A 24,511-nucleotide genomic window follows, 5' to 3' on the forward strand; every position below is an offset into this window, starting at 1 on the left:
GACCGTCTGCATGTCGAGCGCCTGCCGACATCGAGATGCGTAGGTATAGCTCGCGTTTCGTCCGTTTGTATGAAGTTGGAATACTGATACATAATATTACCGTGCTACTACGGCGAGAACTTCGCGATTTTCTTGAACATAAAACAGTGATGGTTTTTATCAATGGAGCAGAAACCAGATGGCTGGAAGGCTGGAAATAAAACGAGCGCAATGCTGCGGCGATTACAGATTATACCGGCATCAGCAAGCACGCGTCATCTGCCACGTACGTGACGTCGCGGGGAGCCATTTTGATTTTTTCCCGCGCAATAACTGAACAATGTTTAGTGTTGAATTTATAACGTTGAAAATTCTGTCTGAAATGCACATAATATCACTGTCTAACAAGTATAAATTAAAAATTTATAACACCCCCGACAAGTGAAGGTTACAGTAACTAGAAAAGAGCTGATAACTTTCAAATGGCTGAACCGATTTTTTTGGAATATAGCTAAGAACACTCTTGATCAAACCACCTTTCAAACAGAAAAAAAAAACTAAATTAAAATCGGTTCATTAGTTTAGGAGCTACGATGCCACAGACAGATACACAGATACACACGTCAAACTTATAGCACCCCTCTTTTTGGGTTGGGGGTTAGAAACCTCAAATTGATTTTAAAATTTTCCAACTCTCGCTTTTTATTTTATCTTGTTTTGTTTACCAAAATTTGAATGCCAAGCGGCTCTATGTAACGATAACAGGTCTCTTTATCTGCTAAATTATAAAAAAACTAAATTTTTTTTTTTTTTTTTTTGGATCAACAAACGGTAGCACGCAGTGCTTGGGAAAAAAACAGTAATAATATAAAATAGTAATACTATACGTGCTACCCACGACGTCAACCACATATTATTAATTATACTTTACTACATAGTTACATCTATAAATTAATATTAGTGTTGTAATTAAAAATATATTAGTTAATTTATTCTAATTACCCTATATTCTAATTACCCTACAGCCTTAGTTTAATATAGTTTTTTATAATTTATTTTTAAAATAGTTGTGACAGACAAAGCTGGACGAAATCTTAAAGACATCCTTGTTTCACTCTTCTCATCTCGTCTTGCTAAAAAGACTGGAAAATTATGAAATGAAATCAAGAGATGTGAAATGTATATTTTTATCACTTAAATCATCAAATGAAGCTTGCTTTTTATGGTTATTTTATCACGATTTATGACTGTTGGTTTAATTATTGTTATCAAAGCATCGCTTAAAATTAAACACAGTAGTAATACTTATCCAATATTCTGCATAATTACAAAAAACCTAGAATAATTTAATATTTGCAATTTCTAAAAAGTAAAGATGTCGCAATGATGGTATGATAAAATTTAATTTTACTGTTCATCATCATCATCATCATTCACTGCTGGACATGGGCCTTCTCAATTCGCGGCACCACATTCGATCCTCAACTTTCCTCATCTACTTCCCGCCATCCTGTTTATATCGCCGATCCATCGTGCTGGGAGAACGCCCTACGCTCGCACTATACGCGATCTTCACTCTTACTCTAGGCCTTCCCGGCTCCAACGGCCAATATCCACCACTATCACTGCCCACCACTAAAAACAGTTGTATGCAAACGCGGCCTTATTGCTCAAATCGATCTCTACCAGGCAACCTTTGGTGAAAGGTGAAACTAGTGTGTTGGATAGTACTTAAACACGCAATACTATTCTTATTTATAGTATAGTAGTAGTAGGTGAGGTTGGTAACTCTTGCGCTTCGTGGTAAAAATATTAATAAATTGGCTCTCAAATAATATAACACTGGATGGCAAAAAGTTTTTTTTTGCGATTAATTAAGTTTTTTCTTTTAGAAACTCATGATCATATTTCTGGTTACCATCGTCACTCCAGCGTTGTGCCAATACGCTATTCAAACCGGCCTGCGCCCCGACGTCAGGTTCGGCGAAGGCAACGACAGGTTTGACATCACCAACCTCATCCGACAAGAAAAGAAGCATTTTAAACCTAATCTAGACTCGCAGTCTGAAGAATTTAGACGAAGGTATGTTATACAATTTAAAGAGTGGTGATAGCCTAGTGGTTAGGATGTTAGCCTCCTATTCGGATGGTTTTAGGTTCAATCCCGGGCACGCACCACTTACTTTAGTGCGATTTAAGCAACGGTGAAGGAAAATATCTCGAGGAAACCTGCATGCCTGGGGGTTCTCCAAAATGTTTTAGAATATGTGTATAGCCTGCCGATCCGCACTTAGCCAGGGTTTTCTATGGCCGAACCCCTTCTCATTCTGAGAGGAGATCCATGCTCAGTGAGCGATGATTGATTAGATTGACATTTACAGGTCTAAACCACGAGACAAAAAGAAATATTATAAAGCAAACGAAAACGATCTTCCATGGCCTAAATTACTGAATACCGAAACTGGGAGAAGTATTTTAAGAAACAGAATAAAGAATAAACTTGAAGACCATGTCAACAATCTCGCTAATACGGTTATACACAAGATTAGAGGCATGCGACGGAATGAGGAGTTTGCGTATCATGACGATATGAATAGCGAAGGTGATGGGGAAGACTTTAATACCAACCTTAGAGCATTTGACCACGTTCAGGATTTTAATGATGATGAAAATGATTATGTACGAAGACAAAATCGTTTGCAAGATATTGTCAATAAGTTGCATGGGACAAATCAAACTCGGCGGATGGCGATGGATCCCGAGAAAGAAATATTGTTTCACTACGCGTTCCCCGTTGATATGAAGATTGAAGGGTTTTTGCAAGCGCCTGTAAATTAAATGAACTGATTCGTTAAAAAAAGAGAGAGTTCGTTTGTTATTTTTTATAAAATTCAAAGAAAAACTAAGTAGGTCTACCCTACATATCCCTATCTATCTCACATCCTGTTTTGTTTTGATAAAGACCAGACCGTATATTTAGAAATTATAAAATTCCAATTCCCTGCCGGGAACCGAACCCTGGACCTCTTACTAACAAGACCACAGCGCTTACCACTGCGCCAGGGAGGTCGTCAAAAAAACAGCTCCTATACTGAATTAAAAAAAAAAAAATAGCCAGTGTCACTTGGTATGATAATTCTAACGATATACCATATTGACATACTATAACCTGTTGAGGCATTTATAAGTTACCCATACTAATATCTATACTAATAAATAAAATTGGAGTGTCTGTCTGTAATTTCGAAATAACTACCTCATATTAAGCTCATATGGTTATTTGAACGATACCATAACTGAATCACACGTTATTAAAATTTTTGTCTGTCTGTCTGTCTGTCTGTCTGTCTGTCTGTCTGTCTGTCTGTCTGTCTGTCTGTCTGTCTGTCTGTCTGTCTGTCTGTCTGTCTGTCTGTTTGAAAAGGCTAATCTTTGGAACGGCTGAACTGATTTTGACGGGACTTTCACAGGCAAGTAGAGGATTGACCAGGGCGTAAAATAGGCTACTTTTTTAACCGACTTTCAAAAAGGGAGTTGTGTTTTTCTACCTATGTACACCGAAATCTCCGAGATTTCTGAACCGATTTGCGTCATTTCTTTTTTAATCGATAGAGGAACTTTGCGACATTGTTTCATAAAAAATTTGGAGTCCAACTCCTCAATCCTGATGCTGCAGGGGATCTGACCAATCCACGCGGGCGAAGCTGCGGGCATCAGCTAGTCTATTATAAATGCGAAAGTGTGTCTGTCGGTCTGTCTGTCTGCTAATTTTTCACGGCCCAATAGTTTGCTAACTCTTCACGGCCCAACAGCTTAACCGATTTCGATGAAATTTGGCACAGAGTTAGTTTACATCCCGGGGACGCACAAAAGCAACTTTTTATCCCGGAAAATCAAAGAGTTCCTAATGGGTGTTTAAGGGTCTAATAGCCGATTTATATAAGTTACAGAGGTAGCTTACGTACCGGAAATCGACTGCGGATACTTTTTATCCCGGTGTAAGAGTAAGAGTCCCCACTGAATTTAAAAAAAATCTACATCTACGCGGATGAAGTCCCGGGCATCACCTTTTTTTTTTTTTGTTGATAGTGGTGAAATAAAGGAACTCCCATACACGAGCTCTGAAGCTCACCACTACGTTAGGGAGGTCGTCAATCTATGAAAATTGAAAAATCCAAACAGTAATGGCAGCATGTGACGTCACGTCCGCTCGCAGCTGTCGCGGGCTCTGCTCTGATGTTATTGTAATTGCCGCGGCAATCGTGTTTTATTGCGGTTTTACATTTTTTACTGCCCAAAAAAGGAGTGTATGTAATATGTATGTGAGTTTTATTATTCCACCATAACATAACCAAATAACAGACCACATTGGAATGTATGGGGTATCGTTAGAATCTTCACATCATCTACTGCACTTTTTCATTTCATTTCATTTCATTGATTGCAATTTTCATTTATTTCATTTCTTTTTTCACTTCATCCGCGTGGATTTTATTTTTTATAAATGCCGCAGGATCTCTTTAACTTTCCAACAGTGCCAAATTTCGTCAAAATTGAAAGGTCAGTAGCTCAGCTGGGGCTCCAAAATCAATTGAAGGTCAGTATAGATAAAACCATTGGCGCTCCAAAATTAAAGGTGCCCACGCACTCAAACTGAACTGCAGCTGAACTGCGCGTCGCGGCAGCGCCCCGCACAATATTCTCTCCAGCTGCGACGCGCGACAGTGACGTACGCGCAGAGAATATCCTGCGGGGCGCTGCCGCGACGCGCAGTTCAGCTGCAATTCAGTTCGAAAGCGTGGGCACCTTTTGGTTAGTTGTTAGATAACCAAAGGGATATGACTACATATCTATGGGTATGACTGACTTCCACTTGGCCGGTTTTTTATTATGAGATAGGTTTGTCCTTAACGATATTAGTAGTCTACTAGCAAACTAACTCTTTAAACACGTAACGAAGTATCAAACAAAAATATCACCATTGCCGTTTTTATCAACACAGCAGCACCAGCTGCGGGGGGAATCTGGAGACGAAATAAAACACGATCGCCGCGGCCATTATAACGACATCAGAGCACGCGCCGCGCACGTGACGTCACCACACGCCGCCATTTGCATTTTTTTCAGCGAGCTGTAACTGGCTGTAACTCTACCAAATGCATTTGCGGTTTTGAATCTAAAATCTGTGTCAGACCTTACTAAAGGGTTCCTACTCTACAATAAATACCTATCCATCGTACGTAACTAGTAGTTCATGATAACTGATAATATTTTAATTCAAAATGAGGCCCACTTTGAGAACCACTTGTCTGTCAGTTATCTGTCTATCTGTCTGCCTATTACATTGGAAGTTTTTTATTTTTATTCTGATACAAGTTAGCCCCTGACTGCAAATCTCACCTGGTGGTAAGTGATGATGCAAACTAAGATTGAAGCGAGTTAACCTGGAAGTAGGGGTATAAGAAGAGGTATGGCAGTTTTTATCAAACCCATAAACCCCTTTGGTTTATACACGGCATCATACAGGAACGCTTTGGTTTCTACATGGCATCACACCGGAACCACCCGGTGGTAACTAGCCTCGGCCGAAGCCTCCCACCTGACCAGACTAGAGATTTAGAAATTATTAAAAAAAATCCAAACCCCTGCCGGCAATCGAACCCCGGACTTCCCACTAATAAGACCACATTGCTTACCGCAAGTCGTCAAACAAATAACCTACAGATTGAATGTCTAAATGAAAATGTATGCTGAAATTCGGCGAAATAATCAATCACCCCAATTTAGCGAACCTACGGAACCTACAATCAAATATTATACTTAACTTTAATCCATATCCTCCATACTTAATATTATAAAATACGCGAAAGTGTGTCTGTCTGTCTGTCTGCTAGCTTTTCACGGCCCAGCAGTTTATCCGATTTTAAGAGCGTTAACGCATGAGCCTGGTTGGCAAGTTTAGGTATTTACCCGAGGTTCTTTGTTTGTTTCCGTGAACGGACGTACCGAGTTCAGTTTAGTTTATAACAAACCGTTTTGATCCTAGACGATTTTCAAACGGATTATTTTTTCAATATTTTTAAGTATGTGGTGTTAGTTTGTCGTTTTTTTTAAAACAGTGTACTGTCTTTATAGATTAAGTATGAGTGAATAAAACTTATAATTGTAGTCAGTACTTAATACTAATCTTTTATATACTTGTGTAAGTATAAGAGAGTCAAGAAATTATACAAAATTCAACTTTCCTTATACATATTTACGAAAATATGGTTCCAGGGTATCATGCACAGAATAAATAATTACACCTACTATATTAATTTTCACATATATATTTATAAAGGCTGGTAAAATAAATGTGAAATCCGTCTAAAATTTAAACAATCTTAAATATTTAATTTGCAATATTATCAAAAATATAATGCAATGCTACTAATACTCATAAAGACATTGAGCAATTTTTCTTATTTATGGTCCTTTACAATCTTTTTAAATTTTATTGTTAGTACTAAATCGTACTTACCGTAAGCGCAAAACAATGGACAGTACAGTGAAAGGGATTAACAGGTACAAAAATGCAGATGTTACACTTGAGTAGGTATTTATTCATCAAAAATAAGTGCACTGCTACGCGAGTCAGCTAGGGATACAAAAACAAAATAAGATAAAGTTCAAAACTGAAAGTACAAAAACCCACCAACTACTTTTAAAGACTTCACCGCAGATGATTGATTTATATTTGAATATGTATAAATCATTATATACATGTATTCGAAATTTTCATAGTAAGTGCTATGATTTGATATTGAACTCGATCCATCTATTTCAAGTTTATTTTTTCTTGATATACATTTCTTTTTCATGTCATGTGTAGGTAATACCAATTTCGATATACTTTTTGGATTTTGTAGGTTATATCTCTTACATTCGTTTTGATTATGATAAGTTCTTTTATGACATATCGGAAAATTTTATGACATATGACAATATAGTCTCTAACATACGGAATGGTAAAGCTAAGCCAAAGAGAGATCTCATTTATCAAAATTTAATGTGCAGTTTGGCAGTAATAAGTGAATTGATGAGTCGATAAACAAACAAACACGCAACACAACACGTGACAGGTTGTGATGGCAATCAAGGTAGGGACGCCCCGCACACCCACACAATCCGTGGGCTAATCCGGTGCGGGATAGCGCGGGTGACGTGCGAGTGTGCAGAACGTCCCCCGCCTCATACCTCGATTGCCATCTCGACCTGTCACGTACTATACATAGCTGCCGAAAACTCAGTCCTCCCTTAGTTGGATAAAGAATTGTTTTATTCAAAAATAAAACCATCATAAAGATCCACGAGGGATGACCACGTGCAAATGATAGTAATTATCCTATTGTTTCAGGTGTTATGCTAGAGTGTACAATGTATACAACCAAAATCTAAATACAAAATACCGTACTAATGCTGTAAAAGACAATAAACTAATGCTATTATGCAAATGCAAAAAAAGAAATCATAATGGAATACAAGAAACTGCGCTAATGCCATAAAAGGACGATGATTCATCAAAATTTTATTTAGCGGCTAGGACAAATAGCAAGGGTATTGGCATATAGCATTGTCAGCCGGTAATAACTGTAAAACTATAAGCCTTTAAGAATATTTAATTCTGAAAAGTTATAATTCTAGTCAATAACTAATTATACAAAATTCAACTTTCTGTTTATTTAAAAAACATGGTTTTCCTTATCACAAACAGTATAATGAAACCTTGAGTATTGAGTTTTACAAATTTATAAAAGCTTTTGAAATAAATGTGAAACCCATGTAGTTAAACAGTTAAAAATTTACTTTTTAGAAATTATTAAAAATATAGATCAATGCCACTGCTCTGATAGGCATTAATCTATTCTCTACCGAAATCGCGTTTTACAATCTTTTCAAATTTTGAAAATTAAATTATTCCCTTTCAATGAAAGGGAACAATAGATACCAATGCAGCTATTTGCTCGAGGCAATACTTATTTATTAACTAGCTGATGCCCGCAGCTTCACCCGCGTGGATTTAGGTTTTTAAAAATCCCGTGGGAACTTTTGATTTTCCAGGACAAAAGTAGCCTATCCGTAATAGCACGTCCCCGGGATGCAACGCATTTCTGTACCACGTAAAAACATCTAAACGGATGATCCTTTAAAAATCCCGAGGGATCACCAGGATTTAGGAATGCAATTCCTTACAGCATCATATAAACACAATTTAAAAACATACAAAAAGTTTTTATCTATCTTTAAGAAAAAATAGCGAGTATTAAAAATACCTAGTATTGAGAAGTGATAGTCGCACTACAATTTCAGGTAAATCGTAAATAATCCGATAACAATTGCTAAGCAAACAAGCGTTACGTCCGTTCTCGGAGAGGCCTCGGCCGGTACTGATTTCCTAGTTCAATTTACTATTGCTCGTTGCACGGTTTTGTAGTGTGTTTCAAGATTATTTTTTGGAAAAAAATATTAATTAAATTTAGATTTTTTTTTCTGTATATATTGCCAATATGTTCTACTTTAATGAGTACTTAGTTTTATTTATAAATGATGATAAATAACCCACCTAAATGACAGTTTTATGTGTCTGTAGTTTTATGAAATTATGACTTTTTTGTTTGAATTTTTATAATGTAAAAAATGCCAAACGAAAGATTTGGTTCTGTCATCTTATTAGTTCAGGACCTTTTCTTTGGTAAATATATTTCTTTGTGAGAATCAACCAAGTAACTTTTGATGTAGTGAACGTCAAAGATGACACGAAATCCAAAATTCAGTAATAGTCTTTTGGTATTTTAGGCAATAAAAGATAAACTATGAATAAATTGCAAAATGTTGTCTGTCAATTTAATAAAACAGGAAATATTCTACAAAGTAGTATATAAATGTTTTACATAAATGCAGTGTTTAATAAAATATAGGGGGGCAAAATAGCTTAAAAATAGCTCATACCGGTTCAACACTCTTAATGAAATTTGGTAGAGCGTTAACTTACATCCTAGGGAGGAGATAGGCTTCTTTTTAACCCGGAAAAACAAACAGTTTCCACGGGATTTGAAATTTGATACAGAGGTAGCTTGCATCCCGGAAATGGACATAGGCAACTTTTTAACCCAGAAAATCAAAGAGTTCCCACGGGATTTTAAAGAAACCTAAATCCACGCAGATGAAGTTGCAGGCATTATCTTGTTAAGAGTGTTGAACCGGTATGAGCTATTTTTAAGCTATTTTGCCCCCCTATATTTTATTAAACACTGCATTTATGTAAAACATTTATATACTACTTTGTAGAATATTTCCTGTTTTATTAAATTGACAGACAACATTTTGCAATTTATTCATAGTTTATCTTTTATTGCCTAAAATACCAAAAGACTATTACTGAATTTTGGATTTCGTGTCATCTTTGACGTTCACTACATCAAAAGTTACTTGGTTGATTCTCACAAAGAAATATATTTACCAAAGAAAAGGTCCTGAACTAATAAGATGACAGAACCAAATCTTTCGTTTGGCATTTTTTACATTATAAAAATTCAAACAAAAAAGTCATAATTTCATAAAACTACAGACACATAAAACTGTCATTTAGGTGGGTTATTTATCATCATTTATAAATAAAACTAAGTACTCATTAAAGTAGAACATATTGGCAATATATACAGAAAAAAAAATCTAAATTTAATTAATATTTTTTTCCAAAAAATAATCTTGAAACACACTACAAAACCGTGCAACGAGCAATAGTAAATTGAACTAGGAAATCAGTACCGGCCGAGGCCTCTCCGAGAACGGACGTAACGCTTGTTTGCTTAGCAATTGTTATCGGATTATTTACGATTTACCTGAAATTGTAGTGCGACTATCACTTCTCAATACTAGGTATTTTTAATACTCGCTATTTTTTCTTAAAGATAGATAAAAACTTTTTGTATGTTTTTAAATTGTGTTTATATGATGCTGTAAGGAATTGCATTCCTAAATCCTGGTGATCCCTCGGGATTTTTAAAGGATCATCCGTTTAGATGTTTTTACGTGGTACAGAAATGCGTTGCATCCCGGGGACGTGCTATTACGGATAGGCTACTTTTGTCCTGGAAAATCAAAAGTTCCCACGGGATTTTTAAAAACCTAAATCCACGCGGGTGAAGCTGCGGGCATCAGCTAGTTAATAAATAAGTATTGCCTCGAGCAAATAGCTGCATTGGTATCTATTGTTCCCTTTCATTGAAAGGGAATAATTTAATTTTCAAAATTTGAAAAGATTGTAAAACGCGATTTCGGTAGAGAATAGATTAATGCCTATCAGAGCAGTGGCATTGATCTATATTTTTAATAATTTCTAAAAAGTAAATTTTTAACTGTTTAACTACATGGGTTTCACATTTATTTCAAAAGCTTTTATAAATTTGTAAAACTCAATACTCAAGGTTTCATTATACTGTTTGTGATAAGGAAAACCATGTTTTTTAAATAAACAGAAAGTTGAATTTTGTATAATTAGTTATTGACTAGAATTATAACTTTTCAGAATTAAATATTCTTAAAGGCTTATAGTTTTACAGTTATTACCGGCTGACAATGCTATATGCCAATACCCTTGCTATTTGTCCTAGCCGCTAAATAAAATTTTGATGAATCATCGTCCTTTTATGGCATTAGCGCAGTTTCTTGTATTCCATTATGATTTCTTTTTTTGCATTTGCATAATAGCATTAGTTTATTGTCTTTTACAGCATTAGTACGGTATTTTGTATTTAGATTTTGGTTGTATACATTGTACACTCTAGCATAACACCTGAAACAATAGGATAATTACTATCATTTGCACGTGGTCATCCCTCGTGGATCTTTATGATGGTTTTATTTTTGAATAAAACAATTCTTTATCCAACTAAGGGAGGACTGAGTTTTCGGCAGCTATGTATAGTACGTGACAGGTCGAGATGGCAATCGAGGTATGAGGCGGGGGACGTTCTGCACACTCGCACGTCACCCGCGCTATCCCGCACCGGATTAGCCCACGGATTGTGTGGGTGTGCGGGGCGTCCCTACCTTGATTGCCATCACAACCTGTCACGTGTTGTGTTGCGTGTTTGTTTGTTTATCGACTCATCAATTCACTTATTACTGCCAAACTGCACATTAAATTTTGATAAATGAGATCTCTCTTTGGCTTAGCTTTACCATTCCGTATGTTAGAGACTATATTGTCATATGTCATAAAATTTTCCGATATGTCATAAAAGAACTTATCATAATCAAAACGAATGTAAGAGATATAACCTACAAAATCCAAAAAGTATATCGAAATTGGTATTACCTACACATGACATGAAAAAGAAATGTATATCAAGAAAAAATAAACTTGAAATAGATGGATCGAGTTCAATATCAAATCATAGCACTTACTATGAAAATTTCGAATACATGTATATAATGATTTATACATATTCAAATATAAATCAATCATCTGCGGTGAAGTCTTTAAAAGTAGTTGGTGGGTTTTTGTACTTTCAGTTTTGAACTTTATCTTATTTTGTTTTTGTATCCCTAGCTGACTCGCGTAGCAGTGCACTTATTTTTGATGAATAAATACCTACTCAAGTGTAACATCTGCATTTTTGTACCTGTTAATCCCTTTCACTGTACTGTCCATTGTTTTGCGCTTACGGTAAGTACGATTTAGTACTAACAATAAAATTTGAAAAGATTGTAAAGGACCATAAATAAGAAAAATTGCTCAATGTCTTTATGAGTATTAGTAGCATTGCATTATATTTTTGATAATATTGCAAATTAAATATTTAAGATTGTTTAAATTTTAGACGGATTTCACATTTATTTTACCAGCCTTTATAAATATATATGTGAAAATTAATATAGTAGGTGTAATTATTTATTCTGTGCATGATACCCTGGAACCATATTTTCGTAAATATGTATAAGGAAAGTTGAATTTTGTATAATTTCTTGACTCTCTTATACTTACACAAGTATATAAAAGATTAGTATTAAGTACTGACTACAATTATAAGTTTTATTCACTCATACTTAATCTATAAAGACAGTACACTGTTTTAAAAAAAACGACAAACTAACACCACATACTTAAAAATATTGAAAAAATAATCCGTTTGAAAATCGTCTAGGATCAAAACGGTTTGTTATAAACTAAACTGAACTCGGTACGTCCGTTCACGGAAACAAACAAAGAACCTCGGGTAAATACCTAAACTTGCCAACCAGGCTCATGCGTTAACGCTCTTAACTATAAATAAATACTAAAAGATGCCCGCGGCTTCGCCCGCGTGGATTTCGGTTTTTTAAAATCCCGTAGGAACTCTTTGATTTTCCGGGATAAAAAGTAGCCTATGTGCTAATCCAGGATAAATTTCAGCCAAATCCATTCAGTAGTTATTGCGTAAAAGAGTAACAAACATACACACACACACACACACACATACAAACTTTCGCCTTGATAATATTAGTGTGATACTCGTATGTAGAGCCCGTAATCAAGTCTTACTCGAATTACAAGCGCGGAAGCTAGAAGCCAGAAGCTAGTAAAACATGAAAGAGCTTGTAAGTTTCAAAAGTTCTCATCTTACATTAGTTACCATGCTGCAGACGGCTGCAGACAGAAATCTATTATAATTTTACGACGTACAGCAAGCACACACCGCCGCCACCTGTCCAAACCATAACACCCCAGTTGTACCAACAGCCACATAAGAACACACCTCAAAATACAATGTACTGTATTGTTGGGTGACCGATCGTAACAACCATAAGCGTCACTCAGAAAAGCAGATTACCTAATTTAATTAATTTTAACGAAATCTGGAAAACCAGTTTCTAAAAATTATATTAATCTACAAAATTTCATTGTTTGCGATTGGTTAGTATCCAAATGTCAATCCTCAATAGCTCAACGGTTGGTAATAGTAACGAAAGGTCGGCGGTTCAAACCCCACCGTTGCACTATTTGTCGTACCCACTCCTGGCACAAGCTTTACGCTTAATTGGAGGGGAAAGGGGAGTATTAGTCATGATTAGCATGGCAAATATTCTTTATTAAAAAAAAGTGAGTTTTCTGGAATTAAAAATTATGTTTAGTTGGAACTACAAATAAACTCCTCTGAATTGTTGAATTGAGGATTATGAAAATGATAAAAAGGTGGATCTGACGGTGCTTGCTCCACTTAGCAGAATTACAATTATTTGGCATCATATTTTAAATTGAATATTTGAAAAGAGCAGCCGCCGAGTTTCTTGCTAGTTCTTCACTAGGAAGAGCATTCTGAACTACCTATGTAGATTCACTTGATGATTCAAAGGACTTGTAAAATTTATTTGAAGGAATAAATAAATGTTCTAATGGTAGGTAGGTAAGGTATATAATATACAGTAGGGTAGGGTATTAGATAGGTAGGGTATAGTGGCTAGGTAGGGCAGTACTCTACAATCGCATGTACCTAATGTCGATACTTCCCGTGACGTCATTAGTCACTAAGTACCATAAGCGTAAATTCTAATGCAATTTTGCATGGGTGCTCGCCTAATGAGTTTGGTACTATCGCCACCAGAATTCTTTAACATTTTCAAAAGACACAATAGCAACAATTTACGAGTACAATGGTTGGTGGTAGGTAGTTTTGGGTGGGCAGGACCGACAGAATATAGGAGGTACATGGATAAACTGTGCCTGCCATAAAGCCGGGACTCGACCGCGAAATGAGCGAGGTCATTAATGAGTCCGTTTAACTCGCAACGACAATTTCCATAGTTGAAGGCTCTTTCGCGGTTGACCCTCAACTATGGAAATTATCGTTGCGAGTTAAACGGACTCATTAATGACCTCGCTCATTTCGCGGTCGAGTCCCGGCTTGAAAAATAAACTAAAAAGTAAAAAAATTCACATTTGAAAATTGCGCCATACAGCCCGCCATATTGAACTTTTCCAAAAAAGTTATAACCAGTTTCACTCGGGATGATAATATATGGATTCTAACAATACCCCATATATATCCAAATCTGTTGAAGGATTTGGAAGTTATGGGGGAATAGCGAAACTCAGGTCAAAATAATCTACAAAATTATTCATACATTTTTACCCGTGACTGTACACGTAATATCAGTTTCGTATACTTAATGCCCCACCTGAGTCCTGTAACGACGTATTGGCGAACCGAAAAATGGCTGTCGTTACACTTTGTCGTTATAAATGTATGTGGTTTGTTTGAATTGGCAGAGTGAAAATAAAGTAACAGCCTGTTTCCTGAGAGCTTGACGACCAAAATCTTCGAATAATGTGTGTTGTCAGACTCAAAATTCAAAAATTCAAATATTTTTATTCAATTAGACTTTTACAAGTTCTTTCGAATCGTCAAAAGCATCTACCACTGGTTCGGAATGCCTTTCCTACCAAGAAGAACCAGCAAGAAACTCGGCGGTTGTCTACTCGGTTGGCGGCGACTGTCTACACGAACTGTTCTAGAACCAGCGTCTGTTTTAAAGTCTCGTATTTATCTTCTGTCATCTTCTTTAATATGTGCCTCTCCATTACTGAAGCTCAGCTCTTCCTTCTTCCCACCCCTCTTTTTCCAGCTATTTTACCCATCATAATTATCTGCAGCAGGCGGTACCTATCGTGTGTAATAAGGCCCGGGTACGAGATCTTACGCTACTTGATGGTTTAACTAACTCAGTCTTCATCTGTGTCCGGGCAAGAACCTCAGCGTTAGACACCTTAGCCATCTTATGCAAAGCATCCTGCGATACGTCCACGCGATCTCTTACCGCAAGTCCTCCACTAGGGTCCATCCCTCACAACCATATAAAACTACGGGCCAAATGTAGCATTGTAGGAGTCTGATACGGTGTTTTAGAGAAAGTTGACAACCCCAAAGAACTTTCTTCATCTTCATAAAAGATGTGGAAATTATTTGTTGTGGGAGGGAGGGTCTATTACGACATCCTCGACCTCAGCCGCGTATTTACGTTCTGGTGCTGGGGTTACATAATAGAGCTTTGTACAATCAGTTAGCAACCCAATATGGTACGATTGCTAAGGATTCCTAGGCTTGCACGTGTTACTCGCAGGTGTTAGGCGCAGGTGGTGTAATTAGTTTGGGCATGAATTCACCGGATTACAAACGTTTAGAAATCGTACAGACAACTTAAAACTAAGGGCGCATTCACATTCTGTCGTGACGACAAATAGTCGTGCAGTTTAAAGCGTCACAGCTTCTATATTTGAACGGAGGTGTTCACATACCTATACCTATTACATGACGGCGTGACTAACTGTCAGCCACGACTTTTTGTCTGTGACGACAGATTGTCGTGATAAAGGGATAGCGACGACAGTCGTCCAACGACGGTTGCAACATCGTGGGAACGCGCCCTTAGAGTCTCCACAAATAAACCATTTACATGTACTTTTAAGAAGAGTAGTTTTTGAATTGTATCTTGTTCAAGTTTGCATAGATTCAAAAATAAATTAAAAAGCTCGACGTAAAGCAAGGTATTTAAATGTTCTACTTTTAAGATTTTTAAATTTCGTTAAAACTTAAAAGAGTCGTCAAGCCCAGAACTCTAGAGGCTGTAAAAGCAAAAATTCGCACCCCATAAACGCTTCGCATGAAAAACAAACGCGCCCCGCCGTCCAACAACAGTTTTCATTAAAAAAATCACTTTCAGAGGCACGGGCAGAGTTCCCGCCCTGAGTTCAGTTGGTGAACGAGCGCGCTTCCAAGCGGACGCCATTGCCATTTCCCGCATTTTCTTACGTCAGGCAGACATCGCGTTCGGAAATACGAATTTTCAGCATCCGAAACATTCGTTCAGAAATCTTGTGTTCATTAATTTATTTCTAGTTTTATTTACCATTTATTTGTGATAATCTGTGATTTATTTGAGTGAGTGTGGGCAATAAAAACCGGGAGCAAACCCGGGAGCTGTCAGCTGTCAAAAACGTCGAGGTAAGCGCAATGAGATTTATTGGCGCGCTATAAATTAAAGGGATGTGTTTTGTGTTCAGTTTTTCTTTACAGGTGAAAATTAAATGAGTATATATATGTTATTTTATAATTTAGGTACCTATGTTAGCCATTTTCACTATTTACAAACTTGGAACTCTATAATACATAATATAAATTACTAATTTAATGATTATTTATTTGTTCGGTTGATACACGCATCTATACTAAATAGATGATGCCCGCGACTTCATCAGCGTGGATTTAGGTTTTTGAAAATACCGTGAGAACTCTAAATTTTCCGGAACAAAAAATTTCAACATAATCGGCTCAGCCATGAAAAGCTAGCAGACAGACGGAGACACATTTTCACATTTATAATATTACTAACTTATTCCCGCGACTTCGTTCGCATGGACTTCAAACCCCTATTTATTACCCTTTTAGGGGTTGAATTTTCAAAAATCCTTTCTAAGTGGATGTCTGCGTCTATGTCTACTTTCAGCCCGATCCGTCCAGTAGTTTAAGTTGTGCGTTGATATATAGTATGAATGGTAATATGAAAAATGTTTTACTTTAGTTTACAAAATACCTATCCACAGAGTATAGTTAGATTTAGAACCCAATATTAGAGGGAAAGGGTTCCAGAACTTCCTGAACAAAGGAAAATTGTGCAGAATTTAGCGCTTATGGAAAGAGAAAAGTCCTTGATATTATCAGTAAAAAGGTTATTAGATTTAATAGAACGCCACCTGCTGCCACCAGCTGCGCCGATATAGCGCCGGTAAACTTTTTACTTTTGACTGGTGCCCGCTTGCGTTGAGTACTTGCTTTTCTAAACGCTCCTCTCTTGTTTTTGTTAACTTTCAGTTACAACAGTTTTTTTTTGTAAAATATCATAAGTATACAAATAAGAAAAAAACTTAATACCTAACCTTTATTTTATTTTATTAATCTTAGAATACACCCTAGTGAACTGAGCGTCAAATATTCATGAACACATTTTAATTTTTTTTGTGATGTAATCAAAAGAGCCTCAATAGCTCAACCGGTAAGGGAGTGGACTGAAAACCGAAAGGTCGACGGTTCAAACCCCGCCCGTTGCACTATTGTCGTACCTACTCCTAGCACAAGCCTGACGCTTAGTTGGAGAGGAAAGGGGAATATTAGTCATTTAACATGGCTAATATTCTTTTTTTAAAAGAAAAAAAAAACAATTCACAGCTTTCGAATTTTTTTCTTTATTTCTGCTATAAATAGGACCTAACTAACTGCCTTTCATGATTTTCATAGGTTTTCTTGACACACACGACAGACGGACAGACGTACAGACGGACGAAAGACAGAAAGACGACAAAGTGACCCTATAACCCTTATATGGAACCCTTATAAAAATCCTTTTTAACCCCCGACCCAAAAAAGGGGTGTTATAAGTTTGACGTGTGTATCTGTGTATCTGTCTGTGGCATCGTAGCGCCTAAACGAATGAACCGATTTTAATTTAGTTGTTTTTGTTTGAAACGTGGCTTGATTGAGAGTGTTCTTAGCTATAATCCAAGAAAATCGGTTCAGCCGTTTGAAAGTTATCAGCTATTTTCTAGTTACTGTAACCTTCACTTGTCGGGGGTGTTATAAATTTTTAATTTACACTTGTTTCTTTTGAGGTACGAACCCCCAAAAAACAGATTTCAGTCTTTTATAATTTTGGTCTACTGAGGTTTCAGCCTGGCACCAGGTGGTAGTTAAACATAAAACGTTATTAGATTCCATAAGGCGACACCTGTGCCACTAATATCAATTCATTCCGCCGACTCGCCTCGCCTTATGGCTCTGAGATTTTTATTGTTTTCATTTTCATATTTCTACTCTTGCACGGCTTTTTAGCGATCCGTAATCAAATCACTACCCATATTATAAATGCTAAAATGGATTGTTTGTTGAGCTCTTTTTATTCAAAAAGGAGATGTATGCTTGTTGTTGTTTGTCTTTCAATCACGTTGCAACGGGGCAACGGACCGTAAGCTCTACCACCACTTCGCTTAAAAAAGTGTATAGAAGAAATCCATACTAATATTATAAATGCCAAAGTGTGTCTGTCTGTCTGTCAAATTGTTGTCTGTGTGTTAAATTGTTGGGCCGTGAAAAGCTAGCAGCTTTTCACGGCCCAACAATTTAACCGATACTGACGAAATTTGGTACAGAGGTAGCTTAGGTATATCCCGGGAACGGAAATAGGCTACTTTTTATCCCGGAAAATCAAAGAGTTCCCACGGGATTCTTAAAGACCCATCCGCTTAACCGATTTGTATGAAATTCGGTACCGAGGTAGCTTGCGTCCATGTAATTGACATAGGCACATTTTATCCCTATCCCTATAACTATTATATCTTATTATATTTTTTTATTTAAAATCAAACAGTTCCCACGGTTTAAAAACCTAAATCCACGTGCACGGAGTCGCGGGCATACTCTAGTGCATTATAAAGTCGTGAGTTGTAAATCCTATGCAACTTTGAACTAGGTACCCGTATGCAGGTCCCGCATCATCATTTGCACATTTCACATTTGCAATATTAACACATTTCTTAAAATGTGTTAATATTGTTGTAATATATATATGATTTGTGTTTTTTTTTTGATTGTTATGTTTTATGTACGCATTACAATTGTTAATTGTAGAACCTACGGGGGTGACATAGTCTCCTTAGACTAAAACCCCACCAAAAAAAAAAAGAAAAAAAAAAAAAAAAAAAAAGTCGTGAGTTGTAAATCCTATGCAACTTTGAACTAGGTACCCGTATGCAGGTCCCGCATCATCATTTATCTCCCACACGCCCGCATTCCGGTACAAAATATAAACCCCGGCATATTTCGAAATGATTACGGTCTGGTTAAGTAGTTGTTACGTAGTTTATGCTAGTTATTCGATTCTTAGGAGTTACGACAAATATTTTACACTCAGAGGGACGCGCGGACACACCCCTTCCCTGCCAGATCAATTAGCTATGGCTAACAATATCCCATGAAGGGAAATCGTTAACTATGTTACCAGGGTACACCGGCCCACGCGCTGCTGCTACCCGCAGCACTAAGGCACAAGGGGAGGTTACCTGGCTGGTAAAGCACAGCGTTGGAAGATCTCCTCCTAAGTGGACAGACGATATCAAACGAGTCGCAGGGAACCACAGGAGGTGACAAATCGTAGCGTGTGGTAGTCACTACAAGAGACCTACAGCCACTCTATGGAATTCCACTCTGAGTAACGGTTAAAAACAAATAGCGAGCAAACGAGCGGGTCACCTGATGTTAAGTGATTACCGCCGCCCATGGATGAATTTGCAGAACCAGAAGAACCGCCAATGCATTGCCGGCCTTTCAGGAATTTGTTGGTCCGCCCCTTGAATAACTCCATGTTGTAATCCAACGCCTGCTTCTATCCAATAAGTAACTTACCTAGTGTCTTATCTCTACCCTGCATTAGTGACAAAGGCGCTAAAATTAAAATTCAAGCTCTCAACAGCTGTGCAAGCCAGCCGCGCGTGCGTCGTGTTTGCGGACGAACACACTCTTTGTGTTAAACAGGTGTTGTGCTCCGATGTAACACAATGCCGGCCATTGTGGCAGTTTTGTTATTGTTTTAACAGTTGATGAAATAATTTGGTGAGGCAAAACACTTTTTAAACTTAGGTATGCTTTGCTACGGAAACGGAAATTTGTTTGGTGGAGGCTTCGGCCGTTGCTAGTTACCCTACCGGCGAAGACGTGCCGCCAAGCGATTTAGCGTTCCGGTACGGTCTGTCGGAAATTACCACCGACGGAATGTGTCTGGCAGTATTGAATATTAATTAAACAACAACAATCGACAATCTTATGTAAAACATACATAAAAATCTACCCTCAGATTTTAACAAAAGTGGGCAATGTTTTTAAAGAGGTACCTATAAATTGGCGCACAGCACAAGTTAGCCAATATAACTAGTACGCACATTATTAGTACATACTAACACTACTCATATCCCATACATTTTGTTTCTTAGAAAATAAGTAAGGTCTGGCTTCGCTTCATGGATTTTACTCCATACAGCCTAGCTGAGGCAATATTTCTCTCACTCCACCAACATCCGAGTCGCCAGCGGTCTGTGTACAGAGTGTACACAGCTGTGCGCAGTTCGCCAGATGCGAACTCTGCCACCATAGATATTCCCTACCCAGCGACTGCCACCCTTTACAGGCCGATTTTAAAAGGTTACGTACCTATTTATAGCATGGAGAAAATCTGTTAAAAATCTAAAAATACATTAGCTATATTCATATTGAGGAGTTGTTAAAAGGCCTCTTATTCCGGGGGTCAGTGGTTCGATCTCTAACTTTTCAGAAAAAAAATTAAACATGTTCTAACGGTGAAGGAAACCTGCTTGAGAGTTTTCCATTATGTTCCCAAAGGTGTGTGAAGTCTGCCAATCCGCACTTGAACTGATTTTGACGAAATTCAGTACAGGGATAGCTTGTATCCTGGAGACAGACATAGCTTTCACTTATACTTTTTATCCAACATATAAAAAAACCACGGGATTTAAAGAAAATCTGAATTCACGCGGCCACGAATTATCTAGTATTCTTTATTTTCTCCTCTCTTGGATTTCCCGGGAATAATTACTATCCTACTATCCTACCAACATTAGCTCTAGGATGGCAAATATCTTTATGCCAAGTTTCTTCAGGATCAGTTCAACTATTGAGACAAACAGACAGACAGAGTACAGACAAAGATAACCAGATACAGACACACTTTCGCATTTATTATATCATCTAGGTCTATGATGATATCTATTCCGCAATAAATAAAAGTCCTATAGTTAGTACCACATAGTCCTTTGTTTGGTTTATAGAGGTCACCGCCCAGTAGGGTCATAAAATGGTAAATAAGACGGCAAAGCATTAAACAAAGCGTGGTCAGTGGTGATAATGCGCCTCGATGTGTAAACGAAGATAAATCGCCTCCCGAGTGCGGGCGCGGCCTTATATCTCACCATGCGGGTTGGACGGATAGCAGAAAACCTGCCTCAAAATCAGCGCTGCAGTATCAGTAGTCCAATACTGCAGCATTATGCTAAGACTGAACTCCTTTAGGTCACACACAAAATTTGTATTTTCTAGTTGATAGTTTTAAATCGTAATTTTGTAGTCTTAAAATCGATTGTATTTTTTTCATGTGTGTTATACTTTGTGAGCTAAATAAACTTTTATTTATTTTATTTTAAAAAACAATGTATTTTTAAAAGTAATCTACAAAAAAATTACAATGAAAACTGTATTTTTATTTCTAAATTATACATGTCTTTAAATGTGAATGACTAATCTAGCAACGTACTTACAGCTTACAGTACTATGGACGGATCAGCCTGCAATTTATTTTTATTTTAACGTAGACCCATTCTCTAAGAAAGGATTTTTGAAAATTCGACCCCTAAGGGGGTAAAATAGGGGTTTGGAATTCGTGTAGTCCATGCGGACTTCATTCAACACTTCAAAAATCCTTTCTAAGCGGATGTCTACGTCATAATAGCTATCTGCGTGCCAAAAAACCCAATTTGTCCAGTAATTTGATTTGCGCGTTGATAGAGCAGTCAACCAGTCAGTTAGGCGATCAGTCACCTTTTCCTTTTACATATATATATATTAAGATTGACCTTGTGAAAAAACAGCAAAAAGTATAATATTTTTTGACTTGCATATTTTTCTGCTATCGCTCCCACCCGTATGAACTGCCTACGCAGCGTCGCCCGCACTGATAAAGTGCGAGTTACACCAACATTCCTCCGTGGGGTATCTCCTCTCATTTAGCTCAAGGTTGTTGCTTACTATTTGTACTGGAAACCCTAGATTTTCTTAAATAAATTAAAAAAAAAAATTCAATTAAACTTTTACAAGTACTTTTGAATCGTCTAATTGATCAACCATTGGTTCTGAATGCCTTTCCTACCGAGAAGAACCAGCAAGAAACTCGGCGGTTGCTCTTTTCAAAGATTTGATATACAATATTATGCCATAAAGTAATTGCAGATCCGCGTATTGCTGGAGTGTAATATGCTTTTAAGCAGCATACTTACTTTTAAAATAAAACTATCATCATCATGTAGAATAGAAGCAGGCGTTATTTTGCGGAGGTCCATGACGTACAAGGAACCAAAAGTTTAATTTGCTATAATCCGCCACACCAAAGAAATCTGTATGGTGCAACATGCAGCATGCGACATGCGCCACCCGCCCTCCCACTGATAAACATGCAGGAAAAGCCAGCCACCAAGCAAGCCACACGCAGCACCACACAAATTCCAACACCACTCGACGCACGTTTCGCCCCGACACCGGAGCATCCTCAGGAGATGTAGACCTTTAAATGCCTATTTTTTTTATAGCAGCAATAGAAACATACATTGTGTTGTGTGAATATTTCAACTTTCTACCTATTATGGTTCACGAGATATAGCCTGCAGACAGATAGAATAGATAGACAGGATGGGCGGACTGTCAGCGGATGCTTAGTGTAACAAGGTTCCGTTCGGGTACGGAACCCTAAAAAAGAGTTCAAGATTTAATTTGCTATTGACGTAAGTAAAAACTCAAGTCCAACGTTTTATCAATAGGAAGGTGATGCGGGCGCCTGCAGCTCTTATCTACAAACAGAATGATGCAGGTCCTCTCATTGATATAATTTATGTACGTACTACTCACCCGCACTTCTGATTCAATTGGACATATGGTTTACGTGTGTTATCGTTATACAAGTGTAAATTAAAAATTTATAACACTCCCGACAAGTGAAGGTCACAGTAACTAGAAAAGAGCTGATAACTTTCAAACGGCTGAACCGATTTTCTTGGATTATAGCTAAGAAAACTCTCGATCAAGCTACCTTTCAGACAAAAAAAGATAAATTAAAATCGGTTCGTTAGTTTAGGAGCTACGATGCCACAGACAGATACACAGATACACACGTCAAACTTATAACACCCCTCTGTATGGGTCGGGGGTTAAAAAAGATGCCTATGTATCCACAACGTCACTGTTCAGCTTTGAGTATGAACCACAGTACCTCAAAAGGACTCAGAGCCGTCAGTTAAAAAAAATAGATAGTAGTATATCTGGCGCCCAAAAAGCGTCCTGATCCATTGATTACCTTCGTAGTGACGTGAAGATCGAATAACGAAGCTGAATGAAGGGGCGAAGAAGTATAAACTAAGTATAAACCTGGTGCTAGGATTAGGTACGACAATAGTGCAACGGGTGGGGTTTGAACCGCGTGCGCCGACCTTTCGGAATTCAGTCTGTTCCTCAACCGTTGGGCTATTGAGGCTATTCATATCAATGAATATAACAAAATCTTTACTTTATCTCACAAATCCAAATCTCTATGGTGAACCATGGCGGCATTATTATTATGTATACTATAAAGTGAAATACACTTCTCGCCCAAGGATACTTGTAATATTTTGCCCTGTCCATCAACCTACAAATAACAAAATATTAAATAACTTACAAGCTATTTCATTCCGAATCGACAGAATTCATTTCGCGAAACGTTTACAATACAAAAAGGTTCCCACGGCGTCCGCATTAGGTAGGGAGGGTATATAAGCTGGTATATATTGGAAGTTTAGTTGATTGGTTTGGTTTTAATCAAACTTTTGCTCGGATACCTGCGCCTGACAGCCCGGTTATTGCCGGCGGCTTTATGTACGACACACGTACGGTATACCACAGCATAAATACATACAGTGAGTTGATATTTGCGGACAACCTGGCTTTATGTACGGTCGGCTTCAGAATTCGAGTAGCAATACCGCGAAACTATTCCTAAAAACCTGTCGCACAAGGCCTTTTTCTGTAAACAAGCCACAAACAACAAATAAATGCATTTTCTTTCTTACACATCTAATGCATGTGCATAACCGTGCCACGCGAATATTATGGTCACTAAGGTGCTAAACAACTTACGGCCTTTGACTGTACGTTAGCGTCAGTCCAGAGATCCTAATCCTACATTATAAGGTGGGAAAATTTGGATATAAGACACCACAAGGCTTCATCATCATGATCAACCCACCGGCCCACTAATGAGCACGAGTCTTCGCTCAGGATGAGAAGGGATTAGGCTCGCTGGCCCATTTTTTTAAAATATACTAGCGCTTGGCCAGTTAGCAAGTAGGTAATGATGCTGCCTAAGATGGAGCGCGCTTGCCTAGAAGTTGCCTATTCACTCTTGACTTGAAGGTACCCAATACCCATAATATTAAAATTGCGGATTGGCAGACTGCGCATACCTTTGAGAACACAATGGAGAACTCTCAGACATGCTGGTTTCCTCACGATGTTTTACTTTAATTACTTAAAATACATTTGGCTCCGAAAAGTTAGAAGTGCGTCGTCAGGCGGTGGGATGGAAATTCGTGAGATTTTTAGTCCAACATAACCACTTTGCTCCCCGCGTGGCCGGTGGTATGTACTATGAC

General features: G+C 37.6%; 3 protein-coding genes across 3 annotated transcripts in view; 2 read left to right on the plus strand and 1 right to left on the minus strand.

Moving 5' to 3' along the window:
* Window positions 1-8,750, minus strand: part of LOC123865719 (oxidative stress-induced growth inhibitor 1-like) — a 47,090-nt gene extending 38,340 nt beyond the window's left edge. Inside the window, exons 1-2 of the mRNA XM_045906932.1 lie at window positions 8,739-8,750; window positions 5,667-5,670 (exon numbers count right to left, since the gene is read on the minus strand). The gene's annotated coding sequence lies outside the window, so the exon portion shown is untranslated. The remainder of the gene's footprint in view (window positions 1-5,666; window positions 5,671-8,738) is intronic.
* Window positions 1,213-2,856, plus strand: LOC123865722. The gene is made up of 3 exons (XM_045906936.1): window positions 1,213-1,368; window positions 1,872-2,062; window positions 2,361-2,856. Exons 1-3 carry the CDS (start codon window positions 1,363-1,365, stop codon window positions 2,815-2,817), a joined length of 654 nt encoding a protein of 217 aa, XP_045762892.1. The 5' UTR covers window positions 1,213-1,362; the 3' UTR covers window positions 2,818-2,856.
* A 7,016-nt stretch (window positions 8,751-15,766) lies between the features above and the next one.
* Window positions 15,767-24,511, plus strand: part of LOC123865720 (protein CBFA2T1) — a 51,845-nt gene continuing 43,100 nt past the window's right edge. The window contains exon 1 of the mRNA XM_045906933.1: window positions 15,767-16,001. The gene's annotated coding sequence lies outside the window, so the exon portion shown is untranslated. The remainder of the gene's footprint in view (window positions 16,002-24,511) is intronic.

The sequence above is a fragment of the Maniola jurtina genome, chromosome 5 (assembly GCF_905333055.1).
Source record: "Maniola jurtina chromosome 5, ilManJurt1.1, whole genome shotgun sequence".
NCBI classification, from domain to species: Eukaryota; Metazoa; Arthropoda; class Insecta; order Lepidoptera; family Nymphalidae; genus Maniola; species Maniola jurtina.